This window comes from Orycteropus afer, unplaced genomic scaffold, assembly GCF_000298275.1.
Source record: "Orycteropus afer afer isolate SDZICR_OR568_19922 unplaced genomic scaffold, OryAfe1.0 scaffold00365, whole genome shotgun sequence".
In the NCBI taxonomy this organism is placed as follows: Eukaryota; Metazoa; Chordata; class Mammalia; order Tubulidentata; family Orycteropodidae; genus Orycteropus; species Orycteropus afer.
The window spans coordinates 1,969,181-1,993,280 of record NW_006921952.1 but is presented as its reverse complement, the minus strand read 5'-3'; the positions used below and the strand labels follow the sequence as shown (position 1 = coordinate 1,993,280).

General features: G+C 40.3%; 1 protein-coding gene across 1 annotated transcript in view; it reads left to right on the top strand.

Annotated features, from left to right (window-relative positions):
• The window catches only part of LRGUK (leucine rich repeats and guanylate kinase domain containing), a 137,554-nt gene that overhangs the window by 47,003 nt on the left and 66,451 nt on the right, over positions 1-24,100 (top strand). The window contains exons 6-10 of the mRNA XM_042782543.1: positions 2,242-2,366; positions 6,878-7,021; positions 18,260-18,340; positions 19,284-19,370; positions 20,902-21,008. Of these exons, the coding sequence (XP_042638477.1) occupies positions 2,242-2,366; positions 6,878-7,021; positions 18,260-18,340; positions 19,284-19,370; positions 20,902-21,008 (544 nt within the window). The remainder of the gene's footprint in view (positions 1-2,241; positions 2,367-6,877; positions 7,022-18,259; positions 18,341-19,283; positions 19,371-20,901; positions 21,009-24,100) is intronic.

The following is a 24,100-nucleotide window of genomic DNA, read 5'->3' as shown; positions in this document are numbered from 1 at the left end:
TACCACTGTCAACCACTCGGAGGGGGATCTATGTAGGAGATCCTGGATAGAGAGGGAGAACAATGTGGAACAAAACTCAAAATCATTTGGGAAAAGGAAAAAAAAAAAAGGGGGGGACCAGGTTTGTTGGTCTGATAGAGCCTGGTGGAATCCCTGAGACTATGGTTCCTAGCTGCCCTTCAGGTCTGGAATTGAACCCACACCTGTGGCTTCTAGCCAAACAAAAGACAGGCATAGGAGTTGAACATGTACCTTGGAGAGAACAATCATGGGAGAAAGAAGGGCTGTTTATGCACAGGGAGACAGTTCAAGGGGCAGGAGTATATGGAGGGATAGACACAGGGAAGAGGTTAACTATTGGGAGGAAGTGGGAGGGGAGCTGTTGCATTTTGGTAAATTGTAGTCAATGTCATGAGACAATGTGTGTGTGAACTGCTCTATGGAAAGTGAATTTCCTCTATAAACTTTCACCCAAATCACAACGAGAAGAAGAAGAAAAAAAGTAATCAAAGAGAAACAATACAACAATGAAGGCTAGCTGTCATGATGAAATGCTTAAAGATGTTGATATGATGTGAACTTTGAAAAGTAGGAAGGAATAAAAGGGGAAGCCCTAAAATGGGTAGGGTTTGGAAAGAAATAGGAACATAATATGCGAAAAAAAGATGTATTGCCAAGTAGGAAGGTTCTCGGTACCTTTGAACGTTACTGAGAAAATTCACATGGCGGAAATGGAGAATTCCCATGGGGTGAAAATGGGAGCTAAAGTTGGATAAACAGGTATTGTTTAGGGTGAAGGGTCATCATCACCAGAGTGAGAATGTGGAATTCACCCGATGAGAATCAGTTGAGGCAGGATGTCCAGGCAATATTTGAAAGTTTACCTGCCTATGATGTGTGAAAGGAGTTGGGGGGCAGGAAGAGTAGGAAGTTAGAGGAACCCTCTGGTTTCAAGGTGAGCTGTGTTGGCAGAAGAGTGAATGAAAAGGGGAAGGAGGCAATTAAAGAGGTGTTTTAAAGCAAACAATGCCAGGTCTTTGTGATTGATTGGATGCCCTGAAGTTACAGGAGCTGAGAGACTGGTAATCCCAGAGACTCCCTGGGTGAGAAAATTGGGTGTTGCTGCAGAAATATTGGATCCCAGAAACTGTCTACAGAGATTGCAGACAGAGAGAGGTGAGTGGGATGGCTAAATTTGAGATTGCAATTTTAGATGACTGTCAGGATGGAAGACAGATGCTCTTAGCTTAGTCACAGATGAGAACATTAAGGTAGAGTTTAGGCATCACTCACCTGAAAGGGAGAAGTGAAGCCAAGAAATAGAAAGCAGGGCTGTTCTTCTCCCTGACAGGGCGCTGGTCTCTGTACCCCCTGCTGCTCCAGATGACACCTTCAGGTCAGGAGGACAGTAGAGCTTGGTGCACGTGGCATCTAAGGATGACCCTGAGTTCAGAAGTCCTGCCTGTGGAAATCACACGAGCTTCTCATAGAGACCATGCACCAGTCGGGGCCAACTGGGTGGCACTGTGAGCTCTCTTTGTTCACCAGTTAAATGAGTCACTATCGAATGCACATGCAAATACACTCAAGCTATGACTTTTCTAAAAGAAATTTGCTGTAAGTGATGCTGGTATAACTTAGAAGCAAGGATGGTGAGAGCAGGAAGAGCAATCACTAGAAGGGGGACAGCATGTTTGGTCAAGTAGAGAGGTGGCAAGAACGAAGGACAAGACTCCATGAGAGGGATTGACACAAGAGCAGCAACGATGGGCTCCAACTCACCAGCGATCATGAAGATGGTGCAGGACCAGGCACTGTTTCGTTCTGTTTACGTAAGGTCACGTGAGTCAGAGCCATGTGACAGCAATGAAGAACAACAAGCACACACTGCCGTGGAGTTGGACCTGACTCATAGCGACCCCTCCTTGGCTTTCCGAGGTGGTATCGCTACGAAAGTAGATTGCCCAGCCTTCCTTCCGAGGAGTGGCTGATGGGTTTGAACCGCCAGCCTTCTGGTTAGCAGTCACATGCCTTAGGCACTACGCCACCAGAGCTCCCTACAACAACAGTGTAAATTATATTTCATGACTTCATGTCCTTACTGTTCAGCCTGTCCTGGGCATTTCACCTTGCTGTATTGAAACTGTTCTCTGAGTCTTCTAATGATGGTTTAGCAATGATTTTTTTTTTCTTCCACATGCTTTTAGTAATGTTTTCCTTAAACGCGGTCCTGGTACATAGGCAATGAAATAGAAGAAATCAAAGGACTGGAACTCTGCAGTAACCTAACTCACCTTAGTTTGGCCAAAAACAAGATCAAGACAATTGATGGCTTAAGCACGTTACCCATCAAAATTCTTCATCTGGTGAGTCTAACAAAAATGTTATTCTTCATAGAAGTAGTAGTTAACATTTGAGTAAATGTATGAATTATGATTACTTAGGATTTTTTTAAGTTTATGAAGAGTTAATTCCTTTATGAAAAGGTACTGTCTTTAGTTTTGTTTGCTTCTTTCTGTATCTGTTTTTTTGCATGTGTGTTATCAACACTTCATGTTAAATTACAATGATTTTCTAATTTGATATCCAAAGTCAATTTTTTAAAAAACATTGACTTTTTATACTGAGAAAGAGAGGTATAATCTTGCCAGTTATTGAAAAATGCATTTTGCAATGTCTTATTGGTGAAAATAACCTTGAATCCTCTTATTCGTTGCTAGTTAACACTTTATTGCTTTCAAAGGAACCATGAGTTGTTCTCTGGGCACTAAAGTTGGCAGTCCTTTTCTATTGATACATGTTAGTCTCACATTGCAGAAAATCAGAAGTGGTGCTAAGAATAAGTGAACGATTCTAGTCAGAAAGTTTACATTGGTTTCTTCTTTCTCATGCCAAGCACTCTTTTTTATCAAGCTCTGTGACCTGCTGACAATGAAAATACAGATTGTTTGCAAAAAATGTCAGCAGGGTTACAATAGTCCCAAAGACATATGCGGCATTTTGGAAATAACAGTATAGCTCACTCATTTGGGGGCCGATGTGATGGTCTGTGGACGACCCAGGATTCTGTCTTTTTCTGCTTCCCCCACTGCCTGCTTCCCGCTGACGTCCTTGCTGGTTTGTTGTTGTTGAGGTGTGTCGTCCAGTCACTTCTGACTAACAGCGACCCTGTGTGACAGAGTAGAGCCCTGCTGCACAAGGTTTCCTAGGCTATGGTCTTTATGGATGCAGACTGCCAGGTTCTTGTCCCACAGAACCACTGGGTGGGTTCCAGCTGCCAACCGTGTGGCTGGCAGCTAAGGACTTAAGCTTTGCACCACCATGTGAGACCTGTAGCTTAGTACTTCCTTAAGTTGAGTGTCCAATGGGAAGGGGTTGAAACTTGTTTGAAATGACATCTTTGGGTGCCTGCAGATTTTTGACGAATACCTCATGCCTGCCTTATTTAACTGCAGGTAAGTGAAGGCTGGCTATGCATTAATTTTGCTTTTCACAAACTTTTAGCTCAAGTGCTTTTTCTAGACCCTTCCATGGGTGAGGTGAGGGTAGAGTACTGGCTCCTAGTTCTGAAGAGGGAACTGAGGCGTGGAAAGGTTTCATCCTTTCCCTGAGGTTCTGTGTTTACTGTATGTGAGAAAGTATGTGAGAACGCAGAAATGAAAATGAATTTGATGAGTGTGATTGGAAAGTTTGAAATCATACAAGAAAGTAGCATTTTGAAAGGCTAGTAATGGGAAGTATTCTTGGCAGCATGTACTCACTCTGCAGTTTGTTAGAACTGTACCCTTTCTTCATGGGTCTCCCCTGCAGTGGTGCGCCTGTAACTAACAAGGGAGTGTGAAGTGTGGAAGGACTATGCAGGTGTGCTTCAGAGAGAGGAAATGGACCTCCTTGTTACAAATACTGACATACAGCAGATTTAAGTGTTTGTTTCAGTAACTTGAGAAGTACTGTATGTTGACGGTTCTGTCTTAAGTAGCTTTTAGAATGAGCATCATGTTCTTTTATTAATTAATTTACTTATTGGCTTTAACAAACAGAACTTCATCTCCTCACAGTTTAGGAGACTAGAAGTCCATTTCAGGGTGCCAGGTTCAGGGGAGGGCTTCCTGTCTGTGTCGGCTCAGGGGGAAAGTCCTTTCTCGTCTCTTCGGAGCTTCTACTCCTGGGAGATCTCCATGTGGCTTAGCATCTCTCTTCCCCATGTCTACTTCCTCACTTGCTTGTTCAATGTCTTCTTTCTTTCTTTGTAATTGTGATCTGGGTGAAGATTTACAGAGCAAATTCGTTTTCCATGCAACAGTCCAAATGAGCATCACCTTCTTAATGGTTCCCAGCTCCACCCCATCACACAGCATGTGATAGAACCTAAGCAGATGCCATCGTTCATTTTCTTTTAAGATTTTTAAGAATAGAAGGGTTTTCTTTTGCAAAGTTTAATAAAATCTATAAAATACAATGATACACAATTGTTTCTGCCATATTAAATACTTGTAGTTTTTAAATTCATTGATTTAGAAAACCAATGACCTTAGTCACTATTTTACAATTTAGAGACAAAAGAAAAATTTATCATAGAAACCGTTGTTAATTCTGTAGCATCACTTCTGCTGTAAATGGGGGGGAGTGTGGTTCCGTCTGTGAGCTGTTCTGACAGCCAGGTTCTTAGCAACTAATACAACGAGTCTCGAGCTTTACAGTTTGTTTTGTCTTGGTAAAATGTGCTTTGGTTTTTTCCTCCCAAATCTGCACGTTAACAATAGTACTAATTCCATTTACTAAAGAAAATAGTTCTCTCTGAAAGTCTTCCTCTCCCCAGTCATCATAAAGCAAGCAGGAAGAACTGCTTAAGCAGAGGCGGATAGCCTCATCATGGACAGAGGCATTAGCTTTTCAGCATTGGACAAAGGGTTTGCCTAGATGACTGGCAACTCAAAAATTCTATGGTTCTAGATACTGCTCTGTTCGGATTTCTTTTATGACCCGAGGTTATTTAATTAAACTTTTCTATGCCTCACCCTACTCATACTTATCTACCTCTCTGAGAGCCAACAGCGACACTGTACAGAATCATAGCCTATCTAACACATCTAAAACACTTCAGAGTTCTTTGAGAAGAAGCATATTGTGTATAAAAGTGATATGTGGGCATATTTTGAATAGGATTTTGAAGTCTTATTTCAATAAGTTAAATTAATATGGACATTATGCTAAGTTCAATGTAGTCTTTTCTTTCTCTTTTCTACTACACTTTGTATAACTTTTTTGAACTCTAAACAATAGGAAATTTGGCTTAACTTTGGCCAACAGAGTTATGAATGTATTATGAATATATTTTCCTTTTCATAGTGGAATTTTTCATATATATATATATATATATATATAGAGAGAGAGAGAGAGAGAGAGAGAGAGAGAGAGAATAAGCTTAATGAACCCCACCACGTACTATCACCCAGCTTTATAGATGACCAACATCATATTAATAGATTTTAAAGAGCCATAGAATTTTGCAAATGAACATAAATCTGACTCATTATGCTAGTAAAATCTTATGAAAAATGAGGTGAAAATGAGCTCTTGCTATTAAATAGACCAGGAAAAATATTACAGATAGAAGAACAGTATTAGAATTTAATTTTCCAGTTCTTAAATGTATATGAAAACTTTTAAAAGTCTAAGGATGGCCATTACACAGCATTAACTGAAACCTCAGAATGACTCTTGATTATGATTCACAGCTGCAACTAAATATGTGGCCTTACACCTCAAGACTAAAGAACCCAGAGAATATGAGAGTGCTGGCAAGTGTACAAGCAAAGGTGAATGATACCACTGCTGGTTGTTGTTGTGAGTTAGTTAGGAGTTGGAGAAGAAGACACTGTGTGAGGCGTGAATCTTTGTTTCATTCTCATTATCTGAGAAGATACTCATGTGTGGGTTATTGAACAAATTAAGTCTGGTTATGTACTGTTGCATAATAAGACATCCCAAAATGTAGTGACTTAACTGCTAGCAATTCTGCAATCTGAGCTGGCCTCAGCTGGGTGGTTCTTCATTTGCGCTTGCTGCATTCAGTTAACTGGCAGATTGGCTGGGTTCAGCTGAGATGCTGGGATGGTTGACTTTTGTTCTCCATTTGGTCTCGGGGCCTCTCTGCATGTGACCTTTCCACAAGGCCTCTCCAACTGGTAGCTGGAGTCCTCTCATGGCAGCTTAGTGTCCTAAGATATGAAAGCAGAAGCTGGCAGGCCTTCCTAAGTCTTAAGGTTAGAATTGGCACAGTTCCGCCATATTCTTTTGGCTAAGACAAGTCATAGGTCCAACCTAGATTCCAGAGGAAGGAACTGGACAAAAGCATAAATACCTAGAGGCACGATCCATTGGAAGCCACCATTATAACACGGCACTCATGACACAAGGGACTGTATTTTAGGATGTTTCTGCAAACAACTCTATGTGGAAAGTACAGTATCCTAGTGGTTTATTGTGATGGTGGTGACAGAATGATGTTATATTTATATTTCTAAGGCTAAACCTGGAGTTACGCTGCTATTAGGCCTTAGGTGTGCAAAGTGAAAGCTTATATGACCTAGCTTTGGTCTTTCCTACTGATCTGAACTCACATCTTGCTTTCACTTTAATGATAATCTTATATTCTTAGTCTTCTAGCTGAAAGACTGGGATTTTTTCCTGGGGTATATATATGTGTGTGTTTAAGAAGGTGAGTGCTGGAAACAGAGGAGAAAAAATAAGAAAACAAACCAAGAATGGCTTACTGATTTTAAGAGATTTGGGGAAGTATGCAAAATGAAAACTTGTCATCACAATGTTTCCTATGAGAGGCTGCAAGATGTTAAGTTTATCTTGTCAATTTCAGAGCAGTAACCGGATCGAGAAGATCACAGGTCTGGAGGAGCTCGGAGCGCTGCAGACTCTGGACCTGTCCCACAATCAGATCAGCAGCCTGCAAGGCTTGGAAAATCACGACCTCCTGGAAGTGCTCAACCTGGAGGATAACAAGGTGAAGCCATATTCTCCACGGCTTGGTTTCAGTGCCTTCGTGGGAGTGAGGACGTAGGGAAACTTGGCACCAGAGTCCTATGGTTGATTTCTCAAGGGCTGTCCCGTTAAATGCCAGCTTAGACATACTAGTCTAGCAAACTTCCTAAGGCACTTACAGAAGAACTCTCTCTCTCTTGCTCTCTTCTTTTTCAATAAATGTATATCATTCTTAGTTTTAAAATTTGGTAATTCCTAATTACATTGTCTTCGAGATTTGGACTATGTCCAAGTGAGCATGATTGCCTGAAGTAGATGTGTCTGTGTGAAATTTTGTGTAGACGTTTGGCCCTAGGAATGTCTGAAATGTCAGAGCAAGGACATTGGGGACAGGAGAGTGGCCTCAGGCTGGTGCTGCCCTAGCCCCACCATTTAAGAGAAGATGTACTTACAGTGAATTCTTCCATCCTATTGGTAAGAATAGTGTATGAATGATGAGTGGTGGACTGGATTTATTTAAATTCTCATATCCAGCTTAATGCATACTTTATAAAGTAAACAGTTTTTCACTCTTAATTAAATTGTGTTTTTAAGAAAATTTAAAGTATTTTATTGAATTTTTTGTGAATGTATACAGAGCAAACAAGTGCCATTCAACAATATCTACACGTAACGTTCAGTGACATTTGTTATGTTGCGTCCTGTCACCATCCTCATCGTTCTACTCCCAGGAACTTAGTCTCACTGTCCCCCAACCTTCTCACCTAAGTTTTAGGGTCACTGCTGTTCAGTTGGTCCATATAGGTGATTTTTGATAAGGGCACAACATTCAAGGATGATAGTCTTTACTTTTGGAGCTAACCTGCTATTTGGTTAAAAAGTGACTTCAGAGGATAATTTTGGTTCAAGGTTTAAAGAGTATCCCAGGGCAATAGTCTTGGGGATTCCTTCAGTCTCAGTGGGTTCAGTAGGTCCGGATTCTTTGAGGATTTGAAGTTGTGTTCCACATGCTTCTCCATTTCTATTAAGATCCATTTATTGTGACTCTGATCAGAACATGTCATAGTGGTAGCTGGGCACCATCTAGTTCTTCTGGTCTCAAGGGACAGGAGGCTGTGGTTCATTAATAATCAGTTGTTCATCATACAATTAGCCCTGTAGGAACCAAACCGTTCCTTTTCTGGTTCTTGGATTTCTTTCTTTCTTTCTTTTTTGCTCCAGATGAATAGAGACCAATAGTTGTATCTTAGATGGCATCTTGAAAGCTTTTAAGACCTCAGACACTACTCATTATATTACGATGTAAAACATAAACTTTATGAACTATATTATGCCAAATGACTCAGTTATCTCATGAGACTATTACCCTAAGTCTTCAAGCAAGAAAAGTAATATCATGAGGTGATTGATTATGTCTCAGAAGTATTGGCATGTGTAGCCACTATTTGTTTTATTATGTATATATACACACATATATATTAAATAACTATGTATACATATTTATATTAGATAAATATGTGTGTATATATATATACAGAAGGTTGGGCAATCCTACTTCCGTAGTGATACTGCCTCGGAAACCCAAGGAGGGGTCGCTATGAGTCGGGGCCGACTCAACGGCACATAACAACAACAACGATGTGTCATTGTTGCAAAATTATATATAACATGACTACAGAAGTAGATTTCCCAACCTTCCTTCCAAGGAGTGGCTGATGGGTTTGAACCGCCAACCTCCTGGTTAGCAGTCAAATGCCTTAGGTACTATACCACCAGAGCTCCTATATATAATATAGCATAGATCAATTCATCTTTTTTCTTGTCTACAACTTGGTGGTTGTATACATCAGTTACATTATTCACTCATACTTAGCACTTTGTATTTTCTTCTAATCGTGGTGTATTAAGGTAAAACCTATAGTTGACTTCTTATACAATAAAGAGTGATTTTATTCACATGGTGTACTTTATCACATTTTTTTTTTAAAATATTTATGAGGAAGTTTAATGTTTACTTCTTGAAAATGAAAAGTTGGGCTGATGCTGAAAGGGCAGGGCCTGCAGCCAGATATGGTGCCGTGGAGAACGCTCTTTGTTCAGCTGTGATGGGCTTCTGGCTTCCATCCTTTTTTAGGTTTCTAACAATTAAGAAAAGTCAGCCATTAGTTCTTGTAATAAATGATTTTTCAACCACAGATACAACTATTTATTCATCCTCATTCTCACTTGATTTGAATATTGAAGTTCATTAAGTCTAATGAACCACCATCGTTCACTGTGCTGTGTGACTTAGGAAGTCAGCACCATGTCTGTTTCATATGGTATTAGTGTCCTTTTCATACTGTCATCATTGTAGACTGATGACTATAAATCTGCTCTGGAAAACAGCTCTCACAGATGTACAGGGGGTGCTAGAAAGACAAAGTGCACTCAAATACAAACTCATCGCATCTCAGGTTTTAGGAAAAGGAGCAAAGAGTAATAACAATTGTGGTAATACAATAATGTGGAGATAATCTCTCCTAAGCTCTTTATATATTATTATCTCATTTAATCCTCATTGTAACCCTATTATTACCACTGTTTCACAAATGAAGAAACTAAGGCACAAAGAAGTTGAGTAACTTCCCCAAGGTTATTAACTAGCAAACGGCAGAACAAAGATTCAAATATAGGATGGTTTACCTTCAGAATCAATGTTCTTCACCTCTGCAGAGTCCTACAGTGTATGAAATTCCAATGGGCCTCTCCAGAGAAGGGTGTGGTCCAATGCTCTGGAACAGCTTTTCTCCCCAGAAATATAATGCGAGCATCAAAAGAGCCACTTGGGTATTTTAAATTTTCTAGTAGCTAAAATAAAGAATTAAAAAGAAACGTGATAATTTTAAGAGTATATTTTATTCAGCTCACCATAGCCAGAATATTATCATTAGAACATGTAATCTTCATTAAAAAAAATTGCCGATGAGATATTTTACATTCTTTTGTTTCATACTAAGTTTTTGAAATCTGGTGTTTGTTTCAAGGAGCCCTGGTGGTGCAGTGAATAAGCAGTTGGCTGCTAACCAAGAGGTCAGTGGTTCTAATCCACTAGCTACTCCACGGGGAGAAAGATGTGGCAGTGTGTTTCCATAAAGATTACAGTCTTGGAAACCCTACAGAGGCATTCTCGTCTGTCCTGTAGGGTCATTGCCACTTGGAATTGCCTTGATGGCTGTGAGTTTTTTGGTGTTTGCTTTCCACTTACAACATGTCTCAATTTGTTCTAGCCACATTCGAGTACTATGTAGTCACATGTGACTAACAGCTACCATATTGAAAAGCACAGTCCCAGAAATGCTTCATCAGTAGCATACTGTTCTCTTCCACTTCAAGAGATGTTTCAAGTTATGTTTGAAAAAGCTTAAAGAAAAGCAGTATCATTAAGTGAAGAAAGGAGTTTATAATTCCCAAATGTTAAAGAGATTACTTAAAAAAAAAAAAAAAAAAAAGAGTGGCCACGTGTCCCCAGGGGGGAGTCCTTTGGCAACACTTGTGTCATAATGACAACATAACTCCCTGGCTCCCTGCTGGGCAGGCTGGGGAGCAATCAGTAGTACTTTGAAATATTCTTTGAGCCGTCCAAAGAGCTCCTCAGAGATTCTCCAGGACCACTGAGAATACCGAGCTTCAGAGATGGAAAATTTACCATTTCAAAGAATGTAACGTAGCTGGTTCTCATGATTAATTTGATACGGGGCATGCTGTTTTATGAGTCACACTTTCATCGCTATTTCTTGTTTTTAGCTGTTAAAACATCACAGCACCTACATGTGATCGTTTGAACAGCTCTTGTTAGTTCCTTTGAAATGTTTACCATCACCTGGGGGTGGGGACCTTTGCACTGTCCACTCCATCCATCAGCTGGGGTTTGGGGACCTTTGTCACTCTCCACTCCTCAAACCAAACCCAAACCAAACTCATTGCTGTCAAGTCAGATCTGACTCATAGCAACCCCTCCTTGGGTTTCCAAAGCGGTATCTCTATGGAAGTACATTGCCAAGCCTTCCTTCTGAGGAGTGGCTGGTGGGTTTGAACCGCCAGCCTCCTGGTTAGCAGTCAAGTGTCTTAGGCACTACGCCACCAGGCCTCCTTACACCACCAGAGCTCCTCTCTACTCCTTAGTCCTTTGTAAATGTTTAGCATCCTTTGTAAATGTAGGGACCTTTACACCATCCACTTCATAGTCCTTGTTAAATTCACAGTCACTTCTAGCATTAAAAACTTACTCCAAAAATGTCAACTCTTCTAAGAAAAAGTTTGGCCTCACAGGAACATATGAGTCTTGGAAATCAACAGGATGCTGTTATATTTCTCTGAGTCTTATTTTCATTATTTGTTCCCAACTACTTTTCTGAGTTATTGAAAAGATTAACAAGATAAGTCATGCATCAATTGTTGTTTGCCTTCAAGCATATCCCAACTCATGGAGACCCCATGTGAGTAGAACTGCCCCATAGGGGTTTCTAGGCTATAATCTATATGACAGCAGAGCACCATGTCTAGCTTCCATGGGGCTGCTGAAAGGGTTTGAACCGCCAACCTATCAGTTAGTAGCTGAGCACTTAACTGTTGCACCACCAGAGCTCCTTCCATAAAGCAATAGACCCATGGAAATCATCAAATCCTGCCTAGGTGCATTTCTTAAATTATCAGTGAGACTAACCACTTTTTTTCCCCAGTGTTTATTAGCCGTTTGATTTCCATTAAAAAATACATATATATATTCATACCCTTTGCCAATTTTTTGTGTTGTCACAGTTGTTCTTTTACTTTTCATTGTGCTTAGGGCACTTTTGGTAAATGTAGTAAAAGAGTTGATCGAATACCTTGTTATTCTCCTTTGCACCTTTGTATCTTCCTTTATTACTTTTTGTTTTCATGTGGTTTATGTTCACGTTCTGAAATCTTATAGGTGTTCAAGATTAAAAAAGGTGTTAAACTTTTTTTTTCCTGGCTTTTTTATTACCTTCAGTTCTTCATTCATAATTTATTTTTTGGTATAATTGAAATAAATATTTAAACTAATGTCTTCTGACATTGGGCGATCAACCTCCCTAGTGATACCACCTCAGAAACCCAAGGAGGGGTCGCTATGAGTCGGATCCGACTTGATGGCAGTGCGTTTGGTTTTGGTTTGACATCTAATAGTAATAGAAGGATAACAGCTGATTCTGATTCTAGAGATGCATGTATCACCTCTGCCACCTCTACTACGATTACTTTAGTTTTGTGAAAATCGTTAATAACTGGTAAGATAAGTTCCTTCCACTTTAAGGCTAATTATTTTGAAAATGGCTTTGATCTGTGACTGTTATTCCCCCTTTGAACTTTAAAATTGCCTTGTTACGTTAAAATTGCCTTGTCACATTGCCCGAAAAGTCCCACTGAGATTTGATTGGAATTCCATTTAACCCATTTGTTGACTTAAGAAGGTTTGATGCCTTGTAAATGTTTCCTTTTTTTTTTTTTTTTTAAATGCAGGAATATGTTTCTCCATTTATTTACTACCTTTTTGTGTTTCATGATAAAGTTTTAGAATTTACTTTATATAAATCTTGCAAATTTTTAGATTTTAAAAAATTGTGATTGATTTTGCTGATGGAATCCTTTCCAAAGATTTATGCTGAGTACTGCTCTATTGATGTGTGTGCATGTGTGTGTACAAACACAAGTATGTATACATAATTATATCTGTCCACACGTTTTGCATGTTATCACAATAATTAATTATTTTAAAAGTTCTGAGTGTTTTTCTGAGTGATCTAGGAGTAATCTCTTGGGTTTTCTAGGAATTAATCATCTCGTGTGCTAATACTGCTGATTTTATGTCCCATTTCTATACTTCTATTTCTCATTTCTACTTCAGATCTTTTTTTTGACTAAAGCCTCCAAAATAATGATACATAATAATGCTGGTGGCGAACACTCTTGGCCTTCTATTTATTCTGATGGAGAGCCGTCTAATGCATTGCCTGCTCTTTAACTCGATGATGATGTAAAGGATTCATTCTTCTAGTACTACTTCGCTCCTAGTTGTTGTTGTTAATCAGCGATGAGTGTTGAATGTCATCAAATCCTTTCCTGTTTCCATTGAGATGGCCATGTTTTTAATCTTTGTTCTCACGTTATGAAACCTTTTGTTTCCTTCTTGGAAGGCTGCAATAATCCCTACTTTAGTTGTAGCATTCGGTTTTAATATACAACTGGGTTGGTTTTACTGGTATTTTGCTTAGGGTAGGTGTATCTTTAATCACAGGGGAGATTGGTTTATGGTTTACTATTTTTCTAAAACCCGTAGCAAGCAAAGAGAAGAATATTCATCACACATTTGCCTGGCCAGCATGAAAATCCACTGTTGGACTTTGTCTTCCTCATGGTTTACTGGGCCGCTGCAGACCTAACCTGTTTCCTCTTTGAGCAACCTCTCTAACCGTTTCTTGGTTAGTCTTGCTTTTATTTCAACTTCTAAAGCTTACTAATAAAAGTTGCATTTTCCTAGAATCTCTGGCTTCTGACCTAGATGACTTGTGACATAAACCAAAACCAAAAACCCACTGCTGTTGAGTCAATTCCGACTCATAGTGACCCCACAGGACAGAGAAGAATATCCTCATAGGGTTTCCATTGCTGTAAATCTTTATGGAAGCAGACTGCCTCATCTTTCTCCCATGGAGGGGCTGGTGGATTCAAACCATCAACCTGTTGGTTAGCAGCAAATGCTTTAACCACTAACCACTATACCACCAGAGCTCCTTGAAGTTCTTCAGGATATAAGAAAATTATTTTTAAGTTTTTTTCTAATCCTATGCATAGAGGAAAATATATACTTGCAGAAAATTCAAATAATATAGAAAATGTAAAGAAGAAAGTAACAATCTCTTGTTAATTTTGTTTCTGTGAAAGTTTATGTAGAAATTAACTTCTCATTTAATAGTTTCTGTAAGTATTTTTCAGTGACTGGTTACATTTTTCAAGGAATTCTCATAGCGTAGTGCCTAAGGCATTTGACTGCTAATCAGAAGCTTGGTGGTTCAAACCCACCAGCCACTACGCGGAAGGAAGATTGGGCAGTCTACTTCCGTACAGATTTACCACCTCAGAAACCCAGTGGGGGTCGCTCTGAGTTGGAATGGACTGGATGGCAGTGAGTTTGTTTTTTTGAATTTGGTTGCATTTTTCACAATGTGTCGGCATTCTCGTTATTCCATCCTACTTGCTCTGTCTCTATTAATGTAGCTTCTCTGCCCCCTGCTCTTACCTTCTCATCTTGGCTTCATGGTAAATATTGACTGTTTGGTCTCATATGGGTGTTTATTTAATGGTGCACAGTACTCATGGGTTTTGTTGCTTATTTTATGAGTCAGTCTTTTATGTGAAAGGTGATGTCTGGGAGTCAGTTCATTTCCAAGTTTAAATGGTATCTCAGGACGGATAGTCTTGGAGGATCCTCTAGTCTCTACCAGTCCAGTAAGTCTGGCCTTTTTATTAGGAATTTGAGGTTTGTTCTATGTTTTCATCTCATTCTATCCAGGAAAATCTATAGTGTCTCTGGTCAGAAAGGTTATTGGTGGTAGCCAGGCACCATCTATTCTTCTGATCTCAAATAATAACAATCTCTTGAAACCCCATTGTATCACTGATGTTTTAGTAAGATATCTTTCTCAACTAAGGCTTTCAAATTTTTTTGGCAAAAGCTGCAATAAAATATACATTTTTCATTGTAACTTATTATACACATGCAAGCATACATACATATATTAAAAAAAAAAAAAAACTGTGCCTCAAATTTCTTGAAACAATATTTGCCCTTGTCATGAGCAGTGCATTCCAACAATCTTTCAATTCCATTTTATCTCATTTAAAAAACTGCCAGTAAAAAACTGCTGGTTGGGACCCATTAAGTTCATTTCAGGATTCACTAGTAGAAACACAGAGCTTGAAAACAGTGTTCTAGATCTTCCTATATATGGCCGGACAGATTCATATATATGTAGCAACAGCAACAAAAATTTTAATTAGTTGTGTTTGATTTTTTTCTAAGGAGGCAAATATCTTTTTTTAGGAAAAGACTTCAATAGGCCACTTGGACTAGAGAACATGGTTATTAAATAAAAGCTTACCCAAGTGATGTGTGTACTATGCTGTCACTTTGAGATCAGTTGAAGATCTCAGCTTTGCAAACACATAAAAGTTTGATTTAAAAATGTTTTTCTTCTGAATAGCTAATACAACATACTCACTGTGTACAAACACTGAGCCTAATGTTTTACATATGTGAAGTCATTGAATGAATATCTAGACAGTGAGACTCGACTAGCGTGGCCTGAGAGGAAAAGGCAAACAGAGTCAACTAGACGGCTCTCTCTGGGAAGTCCATGGGCTTCTGAGGGTGGGAGGTGCCAGCCGAGAAGAGCGGCAAGAGGTAAGAGAAGAGATTGGACCAGAATCTGGATCAGCAAGGCTGGTGGGACGGTCCTGGCAGCATTGGGGTGATGTTCCTTTAAGGATACAGTCTTTCTGGTACTATTTCATTATTGACTGGTTGGAGTGCTGTTGTCCCTACACCTTCTGTAGAAGTCTACTACACCCACAGCCTTGGGCCTATGGAATTTGAAACAAAGGTATGAGAATGGGGTCTGCCAATGGTAAGATTGTACAGAAGGAGGGTGTGTTCGTTTCCTGTGGCTGCTGTAACAATTGGCATAAACCTGGTGGCTTAACAACAGAAGTTTATTCTCTCACAGTTCTGGAGGTCAGAGTCCAAAATTCATTTCATTTCACTGGATCAAAACCAAGGTGCTGGCAGGGTTGTGCTCCTTCTAGAAGCTTGAGGGGAGAACCTATTCTTGCCTCTCCCAGCTCTGATGGGTGCCAGCATTCCTTGGTTTGTGGCTGCATCACTCCAGCCTTTGCCTCCATTCACATTACCTTCTCTTCTGTGTGATAATAAGTCCCTCCATCTTCCTCTTATAAGGATACTTGTGATTGCATTTAGGGTCCAGTAATCCAAGATAATCTCCCCATCACCAGGCCTTAACTTATCACATCTTGGGATCCTTTTGCCACATGTGGTACTATTCACAAGTTCCAGGAATTTGGGTGTGGATATCTTTGGAGGAAGGAGACTTGGTGGAGCATTGGTTAAGCACTGGGCTGCTAACTGAAAGGTTGGGGGTTTGAATCCACCCAGCGGCTCTGTTGGAGAGAGACCTGAGAATCTACTTCTGACAAGATTACAGCCAAGAAAACCCTATGGGGCTGTTTCACTCTGTCACTTGGGGTTGCTGTGAGTTGGAATTGACTTGATGGCACCCAACAACAGCACTCTTTGTGGAGAGGGCATTTGCAGCCCACCACCAAGGGCACTTGCAGGACACTAGGGTAGTTAGCAGAAAGAGGAGCATGGAGTCAGAGGACATCATTCTTGTCCCCTATGCCTTTTCCTATCTCATCTTACTTTTAGAAGAATAGGGAGGAAAGGTGAATCTTTTTCATTTGACTCTGGAAAGACCAGCTGATGCCAGCTGGCATCTGGGAGCTATGTAATTTTACATAGTCTCCAACCATTCTATTCACAGTGTTTGCAGCATGTCAAAAGATCCTTCCTCACCAACCACCACAGACACCATCATCTTCTAAAATGGATGCTTAGTGTTCCATTTGAATTGTGACTCATTTCCCCACAAAGTGATGGAGTTTTTAGGAATTTTGAATTGTTTTGCTTTTACCTAGTGCTGCTGTAACGAAAAAGAACAGGGGTTTATTTTGTCACGGTTCAGGAAGCTAGATATTCAAACTCAGGGCGTGGCTTTAGGGGGAGTTCCTTCCTTGTAGTAGCTCCGTTAGGTCTTTGGCATCTGTCTTCCCTCAGTAGGTGTCTCTGTGTCCATTCTGCTCATTTGATAACTCAAAAGTGATTAGGGTTAGGACCCACCCTACACTGGTACAACCTCATTAATTTAACAGAAGAAAAGCTCTATTTCCAAACAAGATCACACTCACACCCACAGGTACCAGGGCTAGGAATTCAACACATATTTTTGGACAACACAATTCAGTCCACAACAGTGTAGAATGACCATTCTTGCATCTATATTTTTGCATGTCTGATGCTCTTTTCAGAAGGAACCTCTTAAAGTAGACTAGCTTGTTCAGAGCTTACGCATATTGAGCAGGTCAGATCCCCTTTCAGAAGATATGTACCAGCGTCCAGTCTACCAGCAGTGCCTGCAAGTGCACATGGCCAGGCCTCACTGGTGAGACCTGATGACTGAGGAAAATATCTCAACACTTACGTTAGGTCCAAGCACAAGAATGGTACTTTAGAAGGAAAATCATTTGTTGTTCAAAAGTTCTAACTGAGCATTGTGAACCAAGTTTACTTTTCCATCTTCCTGCATAATGCAATATAAAAAAATTGACCCTTTTTTTTCTTACAGATAATCCAAATGGCAGTCTAATGGATGAGTCCAGTTATTTTATGGAAAAAGATGTGTATAATAGCACAGCACTGTTGTAACCAGATTAATGTGTGCAGTTCTTTGAAAATGGCGTCCTTTGAACATGGTGCATATGTTCTTCTGATTTAGGATGGGGACCAGTTTACATTCTAGCTGTGCTTTAGGGTTGGGCAACTCAATTGTCATCAGTGATTCTGCCACTGGAATGTTTTTATGATGCATGCAGAAATCTTTTTTGAGGAGAGAATATCAATGAAAAATCAGTGATTAAGTTTTGCAAAAGTTCAATATCAACTTTATTGAGATAAAATTACAGTTATTTTGCTAATTGTAGGAAATGAAATGAAACTGCTTGTCTTTATTTTAGAGCAGCAAGACGATGGAGAATTCAGGAAGCCGATGTGTGCAGCTTTTGTACTGTTTCTCTCACACTGCACGCTATTTTCTTTCTTTCTTAAAATAACCATGGATGAGATGAGGCTATACTTACTGATCCCTAGCCAGGAGACAGGAAACAGAAAATGTGGCTGTGGGCATTTCCATTTGTTGAGGAGGAGTGCAATCATTTCCTTGTTCCTGCCTAGCTTTCGGGGATTCTCGTGGAAAAGCTGGATGTTTAAAGCAATTAAACATTTTCCCTCTAATAAATAGCATCGTTTCCCCTCTAATAAATAACATCCACATTGGTTCCTATTGTGTTTTCTTTTGTCTTTGTGAGTTTAGCTTGTTGATAATATTTTGGTTCTTTGATTAAACAGATTGCTGAGCTGCGTGAAATAGAATACATTGAAGATCTGCCTCTCCTTCGAGTCCTCAATCTCCTAGGAAACCCAATTCAGGTGAGAGATCATTTGTAGCAGGTACTCTGAGGAGGGGACTATCTTGCCATTCTTCAAGAAGTACTTTTTTTGTATTTCTAAATTTTGTATATTTCATTTCCTTTTTTTCTTTTGGTAAAAATATACCCAGTCATACAGTGTTTCAACCATTTGTGCCTGAACAACTCAGTGATATTGATTAATATTGATTACATTCTTCTAGTGGTGCAAACATGCTCACCATCCTTCTCCAAACTGTTCCACTACCGTTGCTTAAACTCACAGGCCCCCAAGTGTCTCATCGAACCTTTCAAGTTTCTGTTGTCAATTTGATCTCACATAGATAATTCTTCAGAAGAGCACAATGCTCCAGGCAGACATCCTTATGAAGATAAACTACTTTTTGGTTCAAAGAAGAATTCAGGAGTTTTGGTTTAAAAGATTAACTCTGGGCAATAGTTTTGGGGGTTTGTCAGCCTCAATGAGTCTGGAAAATCTAGATTCCATTTAGATTTGAAGTTCTGTTCCTCATTCTTCAAGAGTACCTTTCATAAAAAACATCAAGGAATGTGAGTATAGTGGGTTTACCTTCATTCTCTAACTGTTAGGAAACAATTAGAGGGTTAGGCAAAGAAGCACCTAAATGGACTTGACCTTTGGAAAGAAGGTCTTGTTTCCTGACTAACAAGCTGTGGCATTACTGTCAGTGAGAGTGAACCTGGGCACTGAATCTCTGTAACTTCTCTGTCTGGTCATTTTTTACTCCTCAGGTAGGCTGCAGAGTACAGGAGAGATGGCAGAGCAGTGTTCACTGGGGAATAAATGACCCCAGACATGTAGACTGGACACGTGTGTGAACAGAGGGGTGGCAGGTGGAGACCTAAGCTGGTAAACATGGGATGCTGTTGCTGGTTTACTTGGGGAAAAAAAAGTAATGGAATCATCTTCCTGATATTTTCAATAGGAGAAGTCTGATTACTGGTTCTTCGTAATTTTTAAGCTACTACGATTAACAGAATTAGATCACAAGAAGATTAAAGTGGAGGAAAAGGTATGTAATCACATCATTTCGTGTATTTTGGACTTAATTTGTTCTGGCCTCTGCTGCAGGTCTAATGTCATAAATAAATGGGACACGCAGCTCTGTGTAAGTTCATTCTTCATTGGGCACTGCGTCTTCCACTTGGGATCTATGAGTTTAATCCTTTAGGAATTTCACCCTTTGAAGAGCTGACCATCTGCATGAATGACAGAAACCTCTCCTGCTGACAAAGGGATTGGTATTGAGGGCACTCCATTTCTGTGGGCTGGCAGTGTTATGGCAGATTATTAATGTGGGTAACTACCATATTTGGATGGTGTGTAATTCTGCATCACTCTAAAGATTCATTTAATAACAAGATATAATGTCATTCTACCATACGATCAAAAGAAACTTGAATAAACCACTGTTGTTGTTGTTATCTGCTGTCGAGTCAAATCTGACTCATAGCGACCCCTCCTTGGGTTTCCGAGGTGGTATCACTATGGAAGTAGATTGCCCAACCTTCCTTCTGAGGAGTGGCTGGTGGGTTTGAACCGCCAGTCTTCTGGTTAGCAGTCAAGTGCCTTAGACGCTATGCTAGATATTTTAAATCCTTAATTTTGCTCTTTAAAGTTAATGATTCATGGTCACACGATCGCAGAGTAACTGGATTTTAAATGCCAGCACCTGTATCTCTCCCCAATTCCTGAAGTGGCTGCTTTATCTTGCTTCTGTGACTAATGACAGCTGAGACCTCCACTAATGAGGGCTTTCTTAGACTGGATGCAAATGTGAGAGTAGGAATGCAAACAGGTATACGTGTGCGGAGAGACAGAAATCCCATCTCATAAATGCCTTCCTGAAATCTTGGTTAAAAATAGTTCCAGATGCTGGCAAGTCTGTTAGGATTCTCGCACCCAAAGGCACTTATTTGATTTCTCTTGTCCTTTTGCAAGGGGAATAAGTGAAAAGCCAGTATTAAGTAAAGGTGTGGTAGACGAGGGTGATGTATTTAGAGGGATGACAAAGAGAAGAGGGTAAAGGAAGGGTAGGATTATGAGGGAAGGGCCCGGACCCTTGACTGGAGAAAGCTGTGCTAAAAGAGGCAGAAGTTATTGTCAAATTTGAAATAATGAGACTAGTTCTTGGTGAGATGGTGTTGGGGGAAAAGAAAAATTAAAATTAGTGAAGTATCAACTACCTGAAATTTAGAACAATGAATTTTGTTCCTTTTTCTTGTAATAAAAGCTGGAAGTTTATATCAAAAGTAACCATGGATTTTAGAGGTTTCCCATGCTTTTTCCCTCCCAAACCAGGAAGTGTAAAGAAGTATAGGATCAAGGGATTCCAGCTCTCCATTTTCACAAGATTCTCTTGATTTAGACATTAGGACAGTTAGACCAGCTGTGAGGACGGAACCTAGAGGTTCCTGGACGTGTTTAAAATTGATTTTGAAACCCGTTTTGCGTATCTGAAAGATCGCATTTCAGAAAATCTAACCCTTGTCTTCCTTTTAGAAGCTAACCTGTCCCCTTTTACATTTTTAATTGTGGACAAGGTTTCCGCGGTGAATAAGTACGGCCCACCCCCGGAGGTGATTGCGGCTCGAGACCACCTGACCCACGTCGTAAACAGCATGATGCAGCCACAGAGAATCTTCGACAGGTATTTCCTAGGAGTCCCCAGGCTGGGACTCAGGGGGCACGCAGAAGCCAAGCTTATCTTCTTCCCCAGCCCTGAGTCCATGACACGCTTATTTCCTATGAATGATGCTTTGTCGGCTGCTGGAGGGAACGGGCCAGGTCTTTGTTCGATAGACTGCATTGTCTTGGTTATAGAGTGTCATCATCACAGGTTTGAGTGGGCTGCTCACTTGGGGCTGCATGTCCCCAGAGTGCTCATGAGTTGAGGCATCTTCATCCTTTCACCTGGCCCCTTGTCTGGGCCTGTGACATAAGACAGTAGAACAAACAACAAGAAGGTACCTGACCTTTTCTGTCATTGGATAGAACCACAGACCCTAGCTTCGTTAACAGAGACTGTGATGGCTTCTATCCACAGGGAAGTTTTCCTTAGCTGCCAGCAGACGTTAAATACCCCTGCCAAAGAGCATTCCACAAACGAGGTTATTGGAGAATCCCTAGAAGAAAGCCTGGGGGGAACCAGCACTTGTCTTTCACACTGCGTTGAAATCAACCCATCAGGGAGGAGTCAGCCAGCTTGTTGAACACACGAATAGTCTCTCACCTCCAAGTTCAAAGACAGATTTACTGCGGTTTCTCTATTTCTTTTTAAACAATCTGCTGGAGCAGATGGCCCTTTATACTTTAAGTATAATGCAGAAATTCTATCAATACCCAAAGGCGTCTTAAAAATACTTGTAAAATCTCTTGGAATAAATGGCTTCTTCGTGCAGTGTTTGCTCCTGTACTTCACATGGTTGGTTTCCCACAGTGAGCAAAATGTTTCCTTTTGTATCCCAGGACATGATTTTTACATATAATTTAATAATATAGACATTGACAGTTTTATATGTTTATGGTAGCCCTGTAGGTAAAGTGGTTTATCATTTATTTGCAGACATCTAGACAAGCATATTTGATTTAAAAGAAGGGCAATTGTGTCCTCATTGTATTTCGTTTCTATGAAATATGAGATTGCTGGTTGTTTCATGCTTTAGGGTATATCTATATAAAAAAAAAATATGTATCAAAGAAAATTGCAGCAACGTTTGATAAACACATATTTCTTGATCATTTCTGGCTGCCAGACAATGGCAAATGGTCAAGTAAATGGATGCTCCAGGAGGGAGCGGCATTCACTGTGGAAAATTCATGAAGCTGGAATTGGGAGCTAGTGTGCAGCTCTGCCGTCGCTCTTCCCTGTCTGAGTCGCGCAGAGCTCTCTGGAAGCACCAGACTGCAGACTCTGAGAAGGAACCCTGACTGTTGGGCCTGCTGGCTTTTATACTGCATTACTGGGAAATCACTGTCCCTTCTCCTGGCATCATCAGGAGGAAGGTACAATATTAAAATGATGAGGCAGTGGCTGTCGTTACTGAATGTTTTGATTTAAGATTCTATAAAGGAATCCTGATCAAAAGGGGGAAGAAAACCAGAACAGAATTTCAAATTCTGGATGGAATCCAGTTCTTCTGTAGCCATTGAGAGTGCACAAACACCCGAAACTATTGCCCTGAGATAATCTTTAAACCTTAAACCTCAAACCAAAACTTCCCCCGGTGGTCTGCTTTGAACCAAGCATTAGTTTAGCTTAGTTAGAAAAATATATGGGGCGTGAGCATTGAACTCTCGCAAAGAATGGGAATTACAGAACACTTGATTGTGCTCATGTGGAACCTGTACACAGACCAAGAAGCAATCGATTGAACAGAACAAAGGGGATATGGTGTGGTTTAAACTCAGGAAAGGTGTGGGTCAGGATTGTGTCCTTTCACCATACTTCTTCAATCTTATGCTGAGCAAATAATCTTAGAAGCTGGATTATATGAAGACAGATACAGCATCAGGACTGGAGGAAGACTCATTAACAACCTGTGATGTGCAGATGACACAGCCTTGCTTGCTGAGGGCAGAGAAGACTTGAAGCACTTGCTGATGAAGAGCTGAAGCTACAGCCTTCAGGATGGATTACACTTCAACATAAAACAAAAGTCCTCATGACTAGACCAGTGAGCAACAACATGATGAGAAAAGATTGAAGTTGTCAAGGATTTCATTTCAGTTGGATCCACAGTCAACACCCATGGAAGCAGCACTTCAGAAATCAAATGACTTATTGTACTGGGCAAATCTGTTGTAAAAGACCTCTGTAAAGAAGTAGGAAGGCAAATATGACTATACCCACGGATAAATATAGGTTTGACAGAGGCTATGAGTCGGGGACAACTCGACGGCACATAACAACAACAACAACAACAACATTTCTACATTAGTATTTACATGTGCTGCAAATATATCCATGAATACAGTAGAGCATATATGGGGCAAAGTTATGAATACTTCTTAGCCATAACCAAATACTTTGAGGGAAAGAGTCACTGAGCCTGGGTTCATGCCCATAGTCTCAGGGACACTAAGGTCAATTGGCATAACATAGTCCACAAAGATAATGTTCTATGTCCTACTGTGGTGAATAGTGACTGGGATCTTAAAATCTTGTGAGCAGCCCCTTAAGGTGCAATTATTGCTCTCTCCCGTCCCGAGCAAAGAACAGTGAATGAAAGCATAGACACAAGGAAACAATTAGTCTAAAGGACCACATGAACGCCAGCCTCCATGACCTTGAGAGCAGAAGAACGAGATGGTGCCTGGCTATTGCTGCTGATGTCTGTGAAAGGGATCATAATAGGAGGGCCCAGATAGAGTGGGAGAAAACGGGGAACAAAACTCAAAATCATAAAAAAAAAGACCAGGCTTACTGCTCTGATAAAGACTGGTGGAACCCACGAGTCTATAGCCCTTAGGCCCCCTTCAAGCCTGGAGTGGAACTCGCTACCATGGCTCACCTTTGAGCCAAGCAATAGACAGTTCTGTAAGGTGAACAATAACACCAGGGAGGTACTTATTCATTAGAACAATCAACCACACCAGACCAAAAGGGCTATATTTGCCCAAGGATGAAGACAGGGAAGGTTACAAAAGAGGGAAGAATGGAAATGATAAATATGGGGAGAAAGTGGGAAGAATGTCGTTAAATTGTGCGATTGCAATCCATGACATGGAGCAACATGTATA